This window comes from Sciurus carolinensis, chromosome 1, assembly GCF_902686445.1.
Source record: "Sciurus carolinensis chromosome 1, mSciCar1.2, whole genome shotgun sequence".
NCBI lineage: Eukaryota > Metazoa > Chordata > Mammalia > Rodentia > Sciuridae > Sciurus > Sciurus carolinensis.
In genome coordinates, this window is record NC_062213.1 from 127693244 (window position 1) to 127712600 (window position 19357).

At 32.3% G+C, this 19357-nt stretch overlaps 1 protein-coding gene and 1 non-coding gene across 9 annotated transcripts in view; one reads left to right on the forward strand and one right to left on the reverse strand.

The window, feature by feature from the left end:
- Nucleotides 1-19357, reverse strand: part of Tlcd4 (TLC domain containing 4) — an 87233-nt gene that overhangs the window by 17279 nt on the left and 50597 nt on the right. For all 8 annotated transcript variants that reach the window (XR_007108226.1, XM_047548556.1, XM_047548598.1 and 5 more), the window contains 4 exons: nt 18272-18436; nt 14222-14311; nt 11922-11980; nt 9702-9796 (listed from right to left, as the gene is read on the reverse strand). Coding sequence is in view for 7 of the 8 variants with exons in the window: in XM_047548556.1 (XP_047404512.1) it covers nt 9702-9796; nt 11922-11980; nt 14222-14311; nt 18272-18436 (409 nt within the window). In the remaining variant the exon portion in view is untranslated. The remainder of the gene's footprint in view (nt 1-9701; nt 9797-11921; nt 11981-14221; nt 14312-18271; nt 18437-19357) is intronic.
- On the forward strand, nt 2341-2414 carry Trnam-cau (transfer RNA methionine (anticodon CAU)). Its single transcript has one exon. It is a non-coding gene; the product is annotated as a tRNA-Met (tRNA).

The window sequence follows — 19357 nt, forward strand, 5'->3', positions numbered from 1 at the left end:
ACTTGCTCAAGTTTAGTTGAGTTTGTTCAGAATTGGTTGTAATATTTGGTTAAGAAGAGGTTAGGAGGGACTGGAGTTGTGGCTCAGTGGTAGAGTGCTTGCCTAGCATGTGTGAAGCACTGGGTTCGGTTCTCAGCACCACATATAAATAAATAAATAAATAAATAAATAAATAAATAAATAAAATAAAGGTAAGAAAAAAAAAAAAGAAGAGGTTAGGAGAGTAAGTAGTTGTGTTCAATTGCAGATAATCCAACTAAAACAAGCAAGCTGAAGTGTCCTGCTATTCTCTCCCACAGTTAAATGCTTCAGTGAATTAAGGCAAGGGAGAACTATGAAAGTAGTACAAAGTAGGGACAAAAAAGTACAAGCAAAAGGTTATTTTAGTGAGATTCTTATTTGAACCAGATTTTAAAATCTTGAAATTTTTTTTAGTTTAACTTTTCATAAGGTATTCATAAATATAATAGACATATACCTTTCTTTCTTAAAGGTAAATTCTTTCACTCATGTCTTTCTCCCCACAGATAAAGGCAGCTCTTTCTTCCAGTCTATTTTTCCTAGCAACTTTCCTCTTTAAGTCTATGGCATTCTATATAACTATGTAAACATTAGAGAACATAACAGATTAGATTTCTGAAAAATATTATGTGCTAAGATGTTCCTAAGGTCAGCCAAAATCTTTGCTAAATTACTGTCCTTCAATTAAACAGCTTTTCCAAAATGAGACCCACTACCAAAATTTATTTTTATATCTGAAATATTTTAAAAGACACCTGAAGTTAGATAAAATAATTAAAGTAGTCATAGCTTTAGTCTTAAACTTTGAAAAATAACTCTGAAAATTTCTCTGTAGTTAAAGTTTGAAAATGCAAAAACATTCATAAAACATACTAGGGTTAAAGCATTATTTGAGAGTTTAACGGATTACTTCTTCTAACTCCTTTCATATTGGTATAGAATTAAAATTAATAATGAACCAAGTACCAAATTAATATCAGATAAAGATTTAATTTATGATATTCTTTAAATACTAAAAATTACTAATAAAAATTATAAATTTGCATCTAAACATCTAAACATCTTTGGCCAAAGTGCTAATTCTCCACACCTTAAGTAAACTTTCTTCTGAATTTTTAAAAACTTGGTGTAACATCCTGGCCCTTCTCCTAACTTCTCTATCTTTCTAAAGAGAATGGTACACCTTCTTAATTTGTGCCCAGTAGTTCTCTGTGATTCCCGGACCAGCAGCAGCATCACTTGGGAACTTGCTAGACATGCCTATTCTCAGGTCCCATCCTAGTCATATGGAATCAGAATTTCTGGGGCTGGGCCTAGCAATCTGAGTTTTAACAGGCCCTCCAGCTGATTCCAATATATATTAAAGAGAGAGATGACTGGGGATCTCCATGTCCTAAAAAGTTAGCTCCCTTCACTGTGGTTAGTGAAGGTTTACCCCTACCATATCCTTCAGCATGATCAAGGAGGACTGGCTACGTTTCCCCTAGAAAAGTTTTTCCTCACCCTTTAACTTCCAGCTGGGTCAAGATTAAACCTTGCCTGCTCACCAGCAACACACCATCTCTGAAGTCAAAAGCACATTCACCTCTGAAGAAAGGATATCTTCCACCATGGCAAGATATTATCTAACAATTATTTGCCAATGAGTGCAGTAGGAATAACAGACTTTCCCAGGTGTTACACTGTTTGGTTTTCCAAGGGATAATCTGACCTCGTGCTATCTTTTAAACATCCTATATGGCTATGTTTATGATTATTATATGCCATTCGCTATGATGAATACTTCATTTATGTAATGCCATCTAATTCATGCAATGATTCTGTGAAGTAGATACACAATTCCATTAGGAAGATGGGGGAAAGAGAGGCCCCAGAAGACAAAATAACTGGACAGGGTTACAGTTGGTGGTAATGCTATGATTTTAAGGGAGGTCAGCCTGACTCCAACTCTGAGTTCTTAACCATTAGACCATTCTTCTCACATTCCTGCACATTATTTATACCTACAGTGTTATAAAGAAGTCTTCAGAGTTCAGATAAAAGTAGCAGACTGGGGAGGATGGTGAGACATTGTCAAAAGCATCTGGTGTTTTTTTAATTATTATTATTATTTGTCTTACAAAAAGAATAAGTGATCCCTCTTGCCCAGCAAGTCTAGATTTCTCCTTTAATTATAACCCTTTAATCTTTAAATACAAGACATTGGGAAAATGAGAGATGTTAGTGGTAATAGAATAATCAATCAAAAGTAAATAAAAATTGCCCCACTACAAAAGATATTACCTAACACTGACAAATCAAGATGTAGACAGCCGGGGCTGGGGATGTGGCTCAGTTGGTAGAGTGCTTGTCTCATAAGCACAAGGCCCTGGGTTCAATCCCCAGCACCACAAAAAAAAAAAAAAAAAAAAAAAAAAAAGATGTAGACAGCCTTGAAAATGGCCACCATCAATACCTTCCTCTCTGTATGTGCAAAATGTTCCTCTTATCAAGAGGTAACCTTATTTCCCTGCTCTTAATCTGGGTTGCCCTTAGCAGTCTGCTTGAGCAATAGAGCACAGTGGAGTTTACATTCTGAGTCTTCGGAAGCTAGGTCATGAGAAGCTTGATTTCTCTGGGATCTCTTAGAACAAGTGCTCTTAAAATGCTCTCTTTAAAAACACAACTGCCAGACTGTGAGAAGCCCAAGTCACACAGAGGGGTCATATATGTATGTTCTGGTCTACAATTCTCACTAAGGCCCAGAGCCTGCAACAACTGCCATGTGGATGTTTATATCAACAGCCTCCTAAAGAACATCCTCCCTCACTCAGATTTCTTTTCCTGTATATCATCAGATTCATTTTTCGGGCTGGGGGTGGGCAAAAGGTACTGGGGATTGAACCCAGGGTGCTCTACCACTGAACTACATCCTCAGTCCTTTTTATTTTTATTTTCAGAAAGAACTTTGCCAAGTTACTAAGGCTGGCCTTGAACTTGCCATTCTTGCAACTCTGCCTTCCTAGTTGCTGGAATTATAGGTTTGTGCCACCAAACAGGCATGTTTCTAACATGCTAATTGTATTATTATTTTCTGGCCTCAAGATCTATCTTGAGCTATCCAGGAAAAGTAAAAAGTCAAGGCCTACAAGTTGGAATTTCCACTCCAACCATCAGGTAGTCCTGTCTTACTCATCCAAATGAGCAACCACCACTACGCCTACATCAACAACCCAGCTCTAGAGTATCTCCCAGGAAGAGCTGACACCTCTCCCTGGTCCTAGGAAGTCATCCCTACCTCTTTGTGCCAGTCTAAACACATATTTCTAAAGGCTGATTTTAAGTCCTATGTCTCTCATAATCTTTCTTAGAAAATTCAAAAGGGTATAAATATATAGTGATATATTTATGTGTAATTTATACAAACTGTAAGAATATAAATCAAGTACTGTCAGCAGCTATCTCTGAAGAATCAGGCCTAGAAAATGTTTTACCTGCTAAGCCTCAAATTTCTACAAACTCAGAAGTTTTTTTCTACAAACATCAATATATGGAGGGAAAAATTAATACAATGATTTTTTTTATTCCCTAAGTTACTAAAGTATATCATTTATCACTGGGTGACATTTTGTTTTAATATTTTAATAGTTTCTTATACTTAAATCTCCTTAAATGAAACGGCAGGTTCCATGACACATTTCCATGTTCTCTGCCTGCTTCCTTAGTTCAAAAATCACCCAGTTTCAATGTGTCAAAATGCATTTTACTGTCATGTATAACTAATTAGAACAAATTTTTTTAAATCACCCAGCTTTACCACTCCCCTTAGTTCTAGTTACAACATCTAAATTAACCCTGAATAAGTCTACCCCTCTTCCACTTAATAATCCTTTCACAATTCAACATTTCAGAGCCATCATGTACTCTGACTTCTTGTCTTTTCCGACAAGACATCTTTAGGTCCTTCAATTATTTGTCATACAAACAACAGCTACCTAATGTTATCTCCCTTCTGCAGTTAACTGCCTGCTTTTCCTAGTGGTTCTCCTCCAAACATATGCAAGATTATAGATACCAGATAGTGAGGACACAGGGTGTGGTCTGACCAGGCAAACTAGAACATTTTTCAATTAGATACTATGCCTCTCCTAGTGGAGTCTTATAGTTGAAGTGGCTTGGGTTTTTTTGTTTTTGTTTTAAGATGTGATGTACTATTGGTACAACAGAAATGTGATCATTTACCACTTCCAGGTCATTATTCCATTCATCTTACTTATAGATTATTAAACCTAAATACAAAATTTATCACTATTAAGTTCTATCTATTATTATTCTAGTAGGAAGCTTTTTAAAAAATATAACACATTGTCCAACATATTATTTCTCCTTCCTAACTTTGTTCCAGCTTTTTCTTTAACTTTTTTTTATTGTAGTAAAATACACATAAATTATCCTCTTGACAACTTTTAAGTATATGATGCAGTGGCATTAAATACACTCATTGCACAATAACCATCAGCACTACCTATCTCCAGAATGTTTTTAAATTCTCAAACTGCAACTCTGTATCCATTAAACAGTAACTTCCCTGTTATTCCTTCTGCCCAGTCTTTGGTAACTTGGCATCCTATTTTTTGTCTCTAAGAATTTGATTATTCTAGGTACCTCATATACAAAGAATATGATGAGCTCACTTTTTGAGAATATCTAACAAAACACTACAGTGGACATGGCAGTCTACTTGGCTGACAGCCATTTTATCATCACATCCAAAGTCCAATCTTCCAACTGTTCTCTTTCCTGGTATTGAAAGGAAAATAGAATTCTAAAATCAAGAGAGCTTAGAGAAAGAAAAGGAGACAGCTCTGTCCAGGTAATTCCACTACACAAATCCAAGGCAATACTCTGCCCGCAGAAGAATGTGAGAAAGTAACCAAAGGATGAGAAAGGTAGGAAATGCCAGATTCAAGTTTCTAAGCCAAAACTGAGGAAGGTCTTACAGGAGCTGTGCTAGGCTTAGAAGTTATTGGGATATTCACATCAGATGTTCTATATCAAATAAATGCTGAAACAAATTCCAAAACAAAATATACATATATATGTTATGTGAATATAAACAAATACAAGTATTTTTGAAACTGACCACTTAACAGTAATGCTAGGAGTAATCTCTCAATTGAGTTATAAACTACCTAAATATCTGTGCTTCTGTGTAGGTTCCTGTGAACACAGAAATACTAATAAAATAATTAATTCCCCAAATATACTTCTGCCAGTCTATTGTTTTTATGTAAGAGTTTAAAATCTTTCATTTAAATAGGAAAAAAGATTACATACAAGTTTTGAAATGTTTTTCATTGGGTAAATATTTAATATGTTTTACTTAATGAAAATTTAGTGGGAAATAGAAATCACACAAAATTTAATATTGAATCTTGCTTTAGTAAGCTATATTAAGTGGACATTTTTAACACTAACCTAATTAATTTTTAAAACTTTTTTATCTTTTGAATAATGTTGCTATAACTGTTCTTACAGTCACCTAAACTTTTTTTTTAAGGTATCCTAACAGAAGGAAAGGACAAAATACAAAAGTTGCATATAGTTAAGCTTAGGCAATACTATTAAAATCATTTTAAAATGAGATTTATTTCTAATACTGTTAATGATCAAATGTCAGTGAGTGGCAATTATTTCATGGCACTGTTGTAGAATTGGTTTTTTTAGGACTAAACATTAAACCAATATTTGCCTAATCCTTATCTCCTACTATAAATTACAACTTTACTGAATCTGACATAACAAATCTTTCTTTCATTTTTCAATACCACTTCATACGTATTTGCTTACAAAATGTTTTTAAAATATAGACACTGGGGTAAAGTATTAAAAAAACAAAAATTCTCACCTAATTTTAGGCATTGCTGTAGCTAATGCCCTTAAATAAATGCACCAAATTTATTGGAAATCAAATTTTCTTCCTAAGTAGCGGCAGAATAATTTGATGATTAAATTTCAGGCCAATGTAACAACATAGACAATTTGGGAAAAGATGTGTACTTGGTGATTTTCAAGTATGCATGTTTTCTAAAAGTAACATAACTCTATCTACTTGGCAAGGTTTGATGTGGGAGAGGAGGTGGTTCACAAGGAAGGCAGAAAATACTTCAGCGTATCAAGGAAATCAGAAAGGGAACAGAGGATGGTGGATTACCCTTTAAAATGAGACCTGAGCTGGCACAATGGCGCCTGCCTATAATCCCTGCAACTAGGGAGGCTGAGGCAGGAGGATCACAAACTCAAAGCAGCTTTCACAACTTATAGAGGCCCTAGGAATGGTTGGAGTTGGAGAATACCATGCTGAGCAAAATAAGGCAATCCCAAAAACCAAAAGCTGAATGTTTTCTCTGATATGTGGACGCTATTTCACAATGGGGGTGGGTGGGGGGTGCTAGGGAAGAATAGAGTTACTTTAGATTAGGTAGAGGGGATTGAAGGAAGGGGAGAGCATGTGGGGATAAGAAGAATAATAGAATGAATCAGACATTATTACCCTGTGTACATATATAACTATATGACCAGTGGGATTCTACATCATGTATAACCAGAAGAATGAGAAATTATACTCTATTATGTATGATGCATCAAAGTTCATTCTACTGTCATGTATAACTAATTAAAAAATTAAGAAAAATTTTCAAATAAAGAGGCCCTAAGCAATTCAGGGAGACTCTGTCTCAAAATAAAAAATAAAAAGGGCTGGGGATATGGTGCAGTGGTTAAGCACCCCTGGGTTCAACTCCCAGTACCCTCTCCCCCTCAAAAAATGAGACATGAAAGCATAAATGGTCTCATGTCCCTTACACTAAGAGATCAGCCTGCCAAACAGAGATGTGAAAATTAAATATCAGGGGAAAAAACTATAGGATTTTTACCTGTCTACATAGGCAGAGGAAGATTTCTTAAACTCTTAAGTTACTCTGCAAGAGAATTTTAAAACTACAATAAATATAGCAGAGAGAGGTACAAAAATAGTGATTAAGATATTATATAACGAATATGTAACCTATTGCATCCTAAATCCAAAAGACTCTCACTATTCAACTATTTCATCATCAAGACATGTATTCATAACCTGCAGAAAACTTGCTATTCATTACTTTGGTTGTTTTTTTTAGTTTCTATAACAAAATCATTTAAGAAAAAAGTATAAGCAGCTTCGGAAGTATTATGTCAAAGTGATTTTGAATACCAATTCTCACAGTTGATAAAAATTTCATGACCATTTACACAAGAAAATTATTATTATTATTATTGTTAACCTCAGGATGATGAAGTACTTTGAGTGAGCGGTTCACTGCTGGCAAAAAACATCTTATATTCAACAAGTAAATGGAAAATCTGTAAACAATATAGGGTATCTCTGTCTCCATAAACATTCTACATTTCACCTATTTTTCTTCTATTTTGTTTTGGTATGAATAGATTCACTGTAGATAATTCATAGTAAAAAGAACAAAGGAAGACATATCAAAACAGTAACTATCTTCTGCAAAAAATTTTCGGTGAATTTCCTTTATCAACTTACTAAGACAACTGTTGATTTTTAAAACTGGAGCATGCATGTGACTTTTTTAAAAAGGCATAAAAGTCCAAAGAGAAAGTACAATTTTATCTTATATAATTCAACTTTCCAATCCATGCACAGTTGGCTATTTGCCAAGCCTGTGATTTCAGCAGCCAAGGCAGAATAGCAGTTCATGATATTCACATTTTAAAATGCACATAAGTACCAACATAATGTCACATGCCTGTAATCCCAGCAACTCAGGAGGCTCAGGCAGGAGGATCCCAAATTCAAGGCCTGCCTGCCTGTCTCACATTTTTAGAAAAGCAGGAGGAGGACTGGGGATGTATCTCAGTGGTAGAACACCCCTAGAATACAATCCACTCCCAAAAATGCATGTAAGTGACCTATTATCTTTCACCAGTTTATATTCTTTTCATAGTACACTGATTGTTTGTGATTCATGTTCAGAAAAAATATATATATATATTTTTGTGGTGCTGGGGATCGAACCCAGGGTCTTGTGCATGCAAGGCAAGCACTCTACTGACTGAGCTATCTCCCCAGCCCCAGAAAATATATTTCTATGTTGCAAAATAATATTAAACTCATATGTATACCTCCTTCCCAGATTTAATTGGTATTTTGTTAGTCAGTTTGTATGTTTTCTAAGCAAAAGTGCTAAAGAAACAAAATGCCTGTATACCAAATATCTAAGACCTGTAAAAGGCAGGCCTCTATATTTTATAACTATATATGATGTATTAAAATTTTTAAAAAGAGAACAAAGCAATAAACAGTAGAAAATGCCTATTGTTTCAGAAAAATAAAGTGATGATAGATTCCTTTTGATAAGCTCTTATTTATACATTTAAAAAAGCACAGATTTGAAAACATATTAATTATTTACATTTGTGACTTTGAATAGATAATGTGGAGAGATATTTTGATGTATTTCAATATATCTGATTCCAGCAGAAATGATGCCAAAGCACCTTTCACTAGCTATCTTTGTGTGGGTCAATGAAAAAAGAAAAAAATGGAAAACTATTATTAGTTTTATGTATTTTTAAAAATCCTCCTCATAGCCCACATAGTCCAATATCCAGTAATATAAGGATTTTAGTAATATCAAAAAAGTTAGAAGCTACACATAAGTTTTAAAACAGCAAAAATATGGAATTGTATACCATATTATATGCAATTCATAAAATTCTAATTTATTTCTATTACTTACAGATATCTATCTTGAGATTGGTTGGCATATCTAGGTTGAAAAATAACCACTGTGGAGAAACCTAACAAACATGCAAGGGATATAAAGTTGCTGGTTTATAAATGAATATGCAGAAAAATAATTTTAGACATAGAATTTAATATGCTTTCATGTCTGGGATTTGTTGCAAGTTTTTTTTTTTTTTTTTTTTTTATCAATCTCAGTCTTCAGTCAGACACAGGGGGTGCACCTGTAGTCCCAGCTTCTTGGGAGCTGAGGTAGGAAGATCAATTGAGCCCAGGAGTTAGGTGCTAGCTTGGGCAACATAGCAAGACCCTGCTTCTTAAAAATCAAAAACAAACAAACAAAAAAACCTCAGAATTTTGATAAAGTCTGTGAGCAAGTTTCCCTTATCAATCCAGCCTACTTAAATATAATCATATGAGTACATGAAATCAAACATGAAATTAAACAAAAAATAAATATTTTAGTTAGAGTTACAGGAATCTATACATGCCCCTGACTGTTAAATAACAAATGCATTTAGAAAGACATACAATTCTAAAGTTCTTAAGTGAAAAAAATCAAGGAATTAGGGTCATCTTCCTGTCTCAAAACAGACACACTAATACAATGCTCATGTAAAGTGATTATTTTAGTTAATATATATTAACTAAATAATATTTATTATTTAGTTAATAAATATTAACTAAATAATATTTATTATTTTAGTTAATAAATATTAATAAATAAATATTTTAGTTAATAAATAAGATACCATATCACAAGAATGATCACTGAATGTCCTTGGAAATGGTCTTTATATGTCAAGACAGTACATTTAGATTTATGTTTACCCTTGAGTTCCTATTTCCAACCTTGTCTACTGGGTAGGCTACAGTAAATCCTGGCACTCACCATTACAAAGTAGTATGCATACAGCGCCGCACAATGGTGAATTATAAAATATTTGTCACCAATCACTTTCCAATACAAAATGAGAATCAACAAATCTGTAAGAAGGAAAAATAAGTAAGACATTACACAGAAAGTTGCATTGTTTTTCAAGTGTATCTAGTTCTTTCTCCCAACAATTCTGAAACCACACTTTGTTCACCCCTCAGCTGGTCCAGTTACCCACTTTCTCACGATGTATCTGCTCTATATATCCGAATCACCCGCTCTACTGTGGTCCCTCCAGAACAAGGGCCAAGCTGTGGGCATCTCTGCACCCTCAGAATCTAGGTCTTGGCCTACAGTGTGTAAATTTTTTGAAAGTATAAATGAATAACTTGTGTTAAAATAAATGAAAATATTATCAAATAATAAATAAATTTAAAATAAGTTGAATTACTGATTTTTGTCACAACAATAATACAAACAGATAAGATGATGGTAGAAAAAGTAGAAAAAGTTCAAAATGACCAACTTGTTTATAACACAAGTTCAACAAAAAAAAATTTAATTAACATAGGTTGTAATTAAATACTAATTCAAAATAGTAAAACCATTGAAAACTGTGACTATTAAAAAGATATGCAAAGAAAGAAGTCAAGGCATCAAGTTTTCTTTAAATGGGTCTGCTAAATGCCATGATTCAGGAAATAGTTTAAGAAAATAGAAACTGCACAAAATATTAACACAACTATTTTCTTTACCAAATGGTGAAATGTTGACAGGGAAACATGGTTATCATGGATGGAGACCAGGAAAGGACTCAGATTTTGTGGAATCCGAACTTATGAACTATAGATACCATTTGTAAAAGTAAAAATTATTAACAAAAACTATATAAGAATATTTTGAAAAAGAAATCAAGTTACAAAATTTAAAGAGAAACCAAATACCACAATTATGAAAATCAAGAAAAGTAACGTAACAATAGTAATGAGCTGCCTGATACCCCTCCCTAAATACATTTATTTTCCCTACATATTTTGTCTGTATACTCCCTGGTCACCAACTTCTATGATAATTATTTTGTAATGCGTTCTACTGAGAGAATAAAACCAAACTTTTTATTCAACTTGATTTAGAAAAGTTCATTTCAGTACATAATTCTTATAAGCTTTTTTGGATTGTTATCTTATTCAGTAAATTTTAATCAAGTTTCTTGCATATAGGATTTCCTGAGAAGTGACTATTCTGACTTAATACTCATTAACCAGTACACATGGTTTATAATGAATTTTGTGTTTTCCTTATCAATAACACTATTTTGTGTCAACTGAGTAAATATATTTTTGATGAGTTCATTGATTCACTTTTAAAATTGGGTTACCAAATAATTCAACAGTCTATTCATTATTTATCTTCAAAATTGATCTCTTCCTCTTAATTACTTGTTTTGATACAATCTATTTTTGTTATAATTCACTTCTTGATGGCACACAACTTTTTATTGAGTTCATTATTTTATTATTTTTGTTTCCTATCCCATTATTTTTATTTATATTTTCTTTCAATTACTTAATATTTTAAAATTTAAAAATAGAGTTTCTATACAAATGTACAAATCATGGTACCATTATATCTTTTTTTAATTAAGATGATTCAAAATGTTTTAATTATTAATGTATTTATTTTAAAACATATTTTCAAATTGCAGTTAAAATGACACATTTTCCACTTACTTTCCTTGGCCTCACTGTAAAAAAGGTCCCTCCAATCCTAACCAACATTGAAGGAAACATAACAGCAAAGCATGTAGAGTAGAAAGAGTCCATGACCTTAATTGATTATGGCTGCAAATTTTCCCAAAACAATGCAAACCATGACTATTGGAATACATTTTAAGGCATCAGCAGTGAAGGACCCTGAGGCTTAAACTTCATTAGTTTCACAGTAATTACACAGCATAGATTCTTCAGGAAAAGGAGAGACCACTAGAAAAAAAAAATTCTTAAATGTCCAGAACTTGGTGGTTTGGGGCCCCATTCTGTATTGTGGAACGTCAGTGGAAATCCAAAAGGCAATAAAAAAATGTTGCACGTTCTACTGTCATCATGGGTATTATTTTCCTCTTGTACAGCTCCTGAAAGCTACTTCTCAAATAAACCAAAAGCATAGACTATGTATTCTTTGCATAATTCCATAAGTAGGATAAAAGAAAGAGAAAATAAATTAAATATCACATACCAGAAATGAGGTAGCCTGAAGCAGTAGCAATATTCATGGTTGCAAGTGATGACTGACCCCTGTAAATATTTTTTAAAAAAAGGTTCTTTTTTAAGCATATGCATTATAGATGAGTTAATGTTTTAACTTTTAAATAAGTTATTTCTCTTCTATTGAGATTTAAATATAATGAAAATGATTTCTATAGATTCTTGAATGATAAGCTGTTATTTTTAATATAAATCATAAAACACATAATAACACTTTGGAACTGTGATGTGCCTATGGTACTGGTACTAGCAGACATATGCCTTCTCCAGCATAACCTGGACACCCAACCCCAGAGGAAATCTAGTGGTGTTCCTGTCCAGGAAGAATTGTTTTAATCAAGAGATCTTCTGTTGCCTGTACTTTCCAAGAAATTTACTCTAGGCCCAAGCAAATCTCCAAAATCTCCTTGTAGATCAATCACCAACTCTTGGAATGAAAACTAGGCTGAATCTCTAACTCCCCTAAGGCCAACCCATACTGATGTTAAAACCCAACCCAACATTAAAAATAGACCTCCTGAGGGTGTCCAAGAGCACCCTATGCATTTGAGAACTATTCCCAGAACTTCCAAATCCAGTAGAACTTTAGAGGGCTTCTTTTAAACTGGGAAGACATCATCCATACCACCAGTGGCATTCACAATGGATGGAAAGGATAACTAAAGGTCCATCATAGTTGACCCAAATGAAGAGTGTCTCAACATCACTTCCCAATCCTATTGTAAACTTGGAAGTGCCCAAAGTTTTGTGCTAGCTAAGACAACACTTTTAGTTGTACAAGGTTGTGTGTGTGAAATTACACACACAAACACACACACTCTCCTGCTAAAATTGTGCTAAATATTTATAAATGTGTTCTCATATGATTTATTTGCAAGATGACTCAAATGGTATTCCAGATGTTGATTTTTCTTTATTCTAAATCAGAAACTCAAATGCCTTAAGACATCATCTAGCCCAACTCTGTTTCTGAGGCAATATAGTACTATCATCATCATTTTTCTGAGGACTACATCTGCTATCACACTATCAGGAAAGGTTAGAACAGGACAGTTTAACTCTGCTGTTTTCACCCCTATACATATCAAGATTGTATATTTTTGCCCTATTCAGTCCTCTGATTTGTAATGTAAATTACTATTAAAATTAATATAGAATAAAACTACAAATGGAAAGATTTAGCAGAAATCATGTTTTATTTATAAATTTTGATCTGCAAATGTGACCCAGGAAAATTAGACCCAGGATAAATCATGGCACAAAAGAAAAAAATATATCAAAAATATCAATATTTTCTTGTTAAGTTAAGGTTTAACAAGGCAAAATTTGACTACTGAATCAAATCTTTGTTAGAGAATATACTTCTCAAAAGAACTGGTTCTGCTGACAAAAATGTTAGTAAAATTAAAATGAAAAAAGTTTTAAAAAACTAAAAACTGTTTAGGCACATGATATAAACCTCTTGTCAAGGAAATAAATTTGTTAAATTGATTCACTTTGAAAAATACCTTCCTAATGAAAAATTTATCAACTGATATATTCTGATAGGAATAATTTCATATTTGTGGGGAAAAAAATCCTTAAACAGCGGTAGTCAAAAAAACCTCATTAAATACCCTACATCTCAGAGAGCCCATAATTACCACATATAACAATGCAGTGCTTCCACAAAACATACCTCCTTTCTCTCTAGCTAAGCTGAACTAAGCCTTCTTGTGTAATGTTGCAAAATAGAGTGTGCAAAATTTCTGCCACTATAATGACATCTAAATTTTTCTAAAGGAACCATTTATAAGTGATCCTATTATTGCCAGTTATTAGTGCTTCTCATGTGGTACTAAATTCCTCTCACATGGCCTTCTATAATTCTCATTTCACTTTGATATCAAACAATGGGTCAAACAAAAATCTGAAAACAAAATCTTAAGTAGATATTATCCCAGTTGACTATCTTATCTCAATAATAACTTGGTTTTACTCCAAACAGTAGTTACCACAACTTGGTCTTACTCATTAACACAGTATAAGTATTTATGTTATCATATTATTTTCCTGGTTTGGGATAACAACTGCAATACTAAAGCAAAATGGCCCTTGGTGTTTGCATTCCAAGCTAAAATCATTTTAATGCACCTTGCTGAAGTAAATCTGAATATAAGCATTTTAATAAAGCATATACCATCAATATGTTTTCTGTTTTAAAGTGCATCTTATTAACAATTCATATCCAAACATAAATCAAATTCACTAGTTTGGAAAGAAACACCTTACCAAAGTGGATCTGCTATGGTAGCCTCATCAAAGAAGAAAATGTATAGGCCAAAAATCCCAACCAGCAAAGAATGGCATGTAGATACTATCCTGAAATGAAACAAAATACATATGAAGATTTTAGATTCCTTGCAATAAACTTTAACTCATTCATCCTGTTCATCCTTTCTAATGAAAAGAAAAACTTCATTACTTGTAAACTTCTAAATAAAGATGTGAAAAATAAATTTTCTTCTAAATATTTATCTTCTAAATAAATTCTGAAAAAGTTATACCTCAATGAGTTAAAATATTAAAGATAGAGAGTATAATACAAAATTGCCTTTTAGATATGAATAACAAGAAGATTGCCAAGATCCACACTTTTGTACTAGAAAACTGGTGATTTATTCATTGGTTAAAAGTTCTAAAGCAGGAGTACATGAGGATCAGTTTTATGCAGACTGAGAGCAGCTGGTAAGGTCCCTATTCTGTATCCTCTCTGAGTTCCATCCCAGACAGCATTACTGGGATAAGTCTCCTGCTACAATCAGCTGGGAATGACTTCCAAATCCACTGGCCTTAACCAGTTCCATATTCTTAAAACAATTTTAATGAGTCATGACATGAAGATTATCTTAGAGATTTCAGTTTTAGATGTAGATTCACATGCATTATTGCACTTGATTCCTATAACAAATCTGTGAAAAACATGGGCAGCTATTACTAGTCCCTCTTTATCATTATTATGAAAGCACTTACAAATAAAAACCTGAGGGTCATAAATTTATACAGAAAATCTGTTTTACTTAAGTGAAAGCAAAATGTTTATAAGCTCTAGGTCAAGTTTTCTTTTACAGAAAGAATAAGGTTTAAATGAAAATGTTTTTATGAATATATCTGGCTAATAATTTAGTGACTCATACAGTACTTGAGCTTTATGATATGCTACTTAAAGAACTATACAGGATACTTATCTACACAATAAAGATTTTTTTACCTAACAATTTCAGATTTCTCACATCTTTATTTAGAAGTTTACAAGTAATGAAGTTTTTCTTTTCATTAGAAAGGATGAACAGGTTTCTACAGTGTGATCCCCAAATCTTTAAAAATGACATAAATAAATGAACACTATTGAGTTTGATATTAGAAAATTTCATCATAACTTGAAAAATCAATATAATTGATCTAATAGATCTTAAATAGATATACCATTTTAAACCAAATCATATTTTAAATGCACAAAGATTTTCACTAATTTAGTCATTGACAAAGAATCCTTTGAAATACCCAAAAGATCATCTTGAAGTGTGAATAATTAACCCAATTTATCTGGTTTAAAAGCTTGGAATTTTCATGCCAAGCACACCTGTATTCCATTTGAGCACAGCAGGATAAAAATTTTAAATCCTTGCTCTATCAGTTAAACACTCCATCTAAATAATCAGAGACAGCTCTCTGTGCTATTAGAAAATGATATAAAAGGAAAAAAACCTCTCACCAATTAGTTTTAGTGTTTCATAACTGAGTCAAAAAGTTTCCTTTTAGAAAAAAAAATTTTATTTGTGACACTCAGGTTTCAAATGAGATGTTATATGGTGATTGGGAAGCATCATATCCTTTAGTTGACGAGAAGGTTAGAGTATTCACCAGGGAAAATTTAAATGCTACTTGGACTGATCAGATGGCTCCCACTGTTCTGAACAGGAAAACGAACTCACACACCACTTTGCATTTTAAAAGTCTACACTTTCAGAAACTTCTGTAAGTAAAAATTTCATATTTTATTCTTTAAAATCAGATTCCTGGCAAAGAAAAATGTTCATTCCTTGGTATCTAAAAAGAAACACCAAAATAAAATATTTCAATTTTTCTCAAAGAGTTAAAAAGAAGTGTTCGTGCTTATAAGTGGCACTTTACCGAAACAATTAATGACCATTTCAGAACAGCAATTTAAAGTTACTAACTTACTCACAAGTGGTGTTAATATTGCCAGTAGAAACTATATAGCTCTGGTAGGCAAAAAAGAGTTAAATTTTGGAGAAAGAGATTTTAAAGTGAGTAATATTTCAACATAATCAGACTTCATAAGCATAAGGCTATAAGTAAGCAACTGGAAGATAAGTGACTAAAAAAATTTTAATTATAAGATGCAAAAATATCTTAAGTAGATATGTTTCCAGAAAAAGCAATAATTAAGTAAAATTTCTCACCTATAATTAAAATATTATTGAGTGTTCATTTCCTTTGTCCTTTTACTAGTAGATGGTTTAGACCACCCATTGTTCAAGGATTCTTTCCTGATTACTAGAAAGAATGCTCTGTGTTGTATTGATGTATAAAGACTGGAAGCTGAATTTTAACAATGTGTATGTATTTTACAAAGAAAAAAAAAAACCCTATTTTTTTCCTTCTTTGCACTCTCTGCCTCACAGCTTAAGTCCCATGTAAAGCTGGAGTAGGAAGCAGAGGTCTGAGGGAGAGAAAGAGGGGAAAACACCTTTTGAATAGCTAAATGAATCTTGTATTATCCTAGAGGCCTTTTACAAATAGGAACTCAGTTTCCCAAATGGTAATTTTCTGTATCATAGAACGGCAGTGACAAGATTGAATAATATGAAATATTCTTCAATTTCATCATTTCATTTTCATCTTTGCTACTATCTCTTTGTACCCTCACTTCTTCGGCTTGCAGCTACCCAATAATCAAATGTCTTTATATACCCTAACACAGTGAAAAAGAAATGAAAATAGTTTTAAATACAATCAAAGAATGTAATGTCTCCCCAGCCCTTGTGTTTCCCACCATTCCTTCTATCTTCAAATGTGAAAATAATCTTATCTCTAGTAAACCACATTTGAATAATATTTTTGTGCTAGTGTTAACACAAACTAATCACACCTCTTATTTTTGAAAATACTTTAAGAAAATTTTTTTGGGGGTGGGAGGGTAAAAAGAACAGCAGTACATACGAACTAGACATATTAATGTAAAGTGCACAAGAAAACATTAGATTTTTATTCACAGTCTGAGTCATAGAAGTAGATGGCTGCCAAACAAGAAGCCCAGAAGACAGACAAGGGACTTCAGGTCAAATAAGACCATTCTTAGACATGAGTAGAAGTTCTTAAATTCTAAAAGGAAATTTCAGTAAAGAATAATGATAGCAATTTTACAGACACTAAATCCAGTTTATAGTTTGTGTTAACTTTAACTAAATAACAATAATTTTTAAAAAATCTTCCGATGGCTGCAGTAACATTTGAACACATGAATGCTCTAAAGCCAAGAGAGCAGTCATTTTGCATTTGAACCCTTGTGAGATTAATGGGTTGCACACAAAGAATTTGCAGTCAATTTAAGAAAACTTCAGATTTCTTCAATCATAAACTAATTCTTGGGGTTGGGGATATAGCTCAGTTGGTAGAGTGCTTGCCTTGCATGCACAAGTCCCTGGGTTCAATCCCCAGCACCACAAAAAAATGAAAATAAAAAAATAAACTAATTCTTGTTCCACTGATTTTGTTGTTGTTAAAAAATTTAAAGGGCAGTTATACAATAGAATAATATAATAAAAGAATAAATTCTGACAGGCTCCAAATTGTAACAAAAGGTCTATTAAAAGACAGATGTGCAGATCATATACTATGTTTCCTGGTTAACTGTCCTGGGTGTAGCTAAGCTGGCCAATACTGTATAAGCTACTCACAACTCCAACAAATGTTTTCTCCTTTTATTCTTGCCAAAGAGTATGTTTGTTATTACAAAGAGTTCAGAGAAGAATGCAAAATTGTGAACTTCCAGTCAGCTGGATTCTACTTAATTTTTCTACACTTCCCTGGAAAGTGCAGTACACTTTTCCTAGCATCTTTTAATATAAGAATTTTTAAATTTTTCTTGTGTGAGATCAACCTACTTGTCTTTCCTTTTATTCCTAAGGTCAAACTAAAAAATAGACCTTCAATTTTGTTAGCTCCTAAAATGAAAGACTTTTAAAAATATTTTAAAATTTTGCTTTAGAAAAATCAGTTTTTCTTTTAATTCAATTATGTTTTAATATGCTTTACCTTGAGTTCCATTCAATCTTCTTTTCAAAGCTGAGATTATTAAAACCTGGAGAAACTTTTGCTGAAAACCAATAACTTACAAAGTGGAAAAGAAGCTGAAAGGTGAAAAAGCTGGTACAAAGTGTGCTGATGACCAGTTTGGTGTTGGTATCCATATTCTTCGACCTGTGAAGAAAAATGATGATTATAATTGCTATCTCATGACAAGACTAATTTTTTCAATTTTAAAGACTGTGTGCTTGTATTGTTAGTAATATTTTTAAATTTAGCACAAATGTAAGAATATAAACTATAAGAATTTTAATTTTTAATGGTACCAGGGATTGGAACTCAGGAAATGGAGGCCAGGCAAATATAATTACATAATAAGATATTCTTAATTTCTTCTAAGTGTTTTTTATTACATTTTATTCATATGTAGGAATTCTGATTATTTTGGTACGAGTAATTAAATTATTCAGCCTTATATTTATTTTATTTTATTTCATAAAGAGTAAGGCATTCCCTTCCTTATAATACTATGTGTTCACTTGATGCATTAGTAAACAATTGTTACATAAAGTTGAATGTTCTTATAATGTATTTCTTTTAATTTTTAAGAAAAATATGGCATTTCTGGAAGTAATTGCTATATTTTAAAATATATCTGTCTTAGTTGACAATTTAAATGTTGTAACTCACATATTTTCTTTGGTCATAGGAAAATAATAATACTTAACCAAAAATGTAGTCCCATTTTTAAATAACTATATTTGACTCATATCTGTACAATGGCTTAACTCACACTGATATTACGCATGATAATGTATTCTTGTGCTATGATTTATTAAATTAATTGATTTAATTAAATAAATATTAAAAAATTTAAGTCATTTGTGTATTTCTTCACTTTACCAATTATTTGTCATGTCTGTTACATTTGTATGAAAATAAAGAAAAAAACCTCTTAAAGCTCTCAATATTCAAAATTATCTAAGTCTAGAGTTTAATTTAATTTAGAGTTTAATTTAATTTAGAGGGAATTTCAAATACTGTAACAAAGTATTCCTTTAAAAATACTATTAATTATATTTAGAAAAAATCACC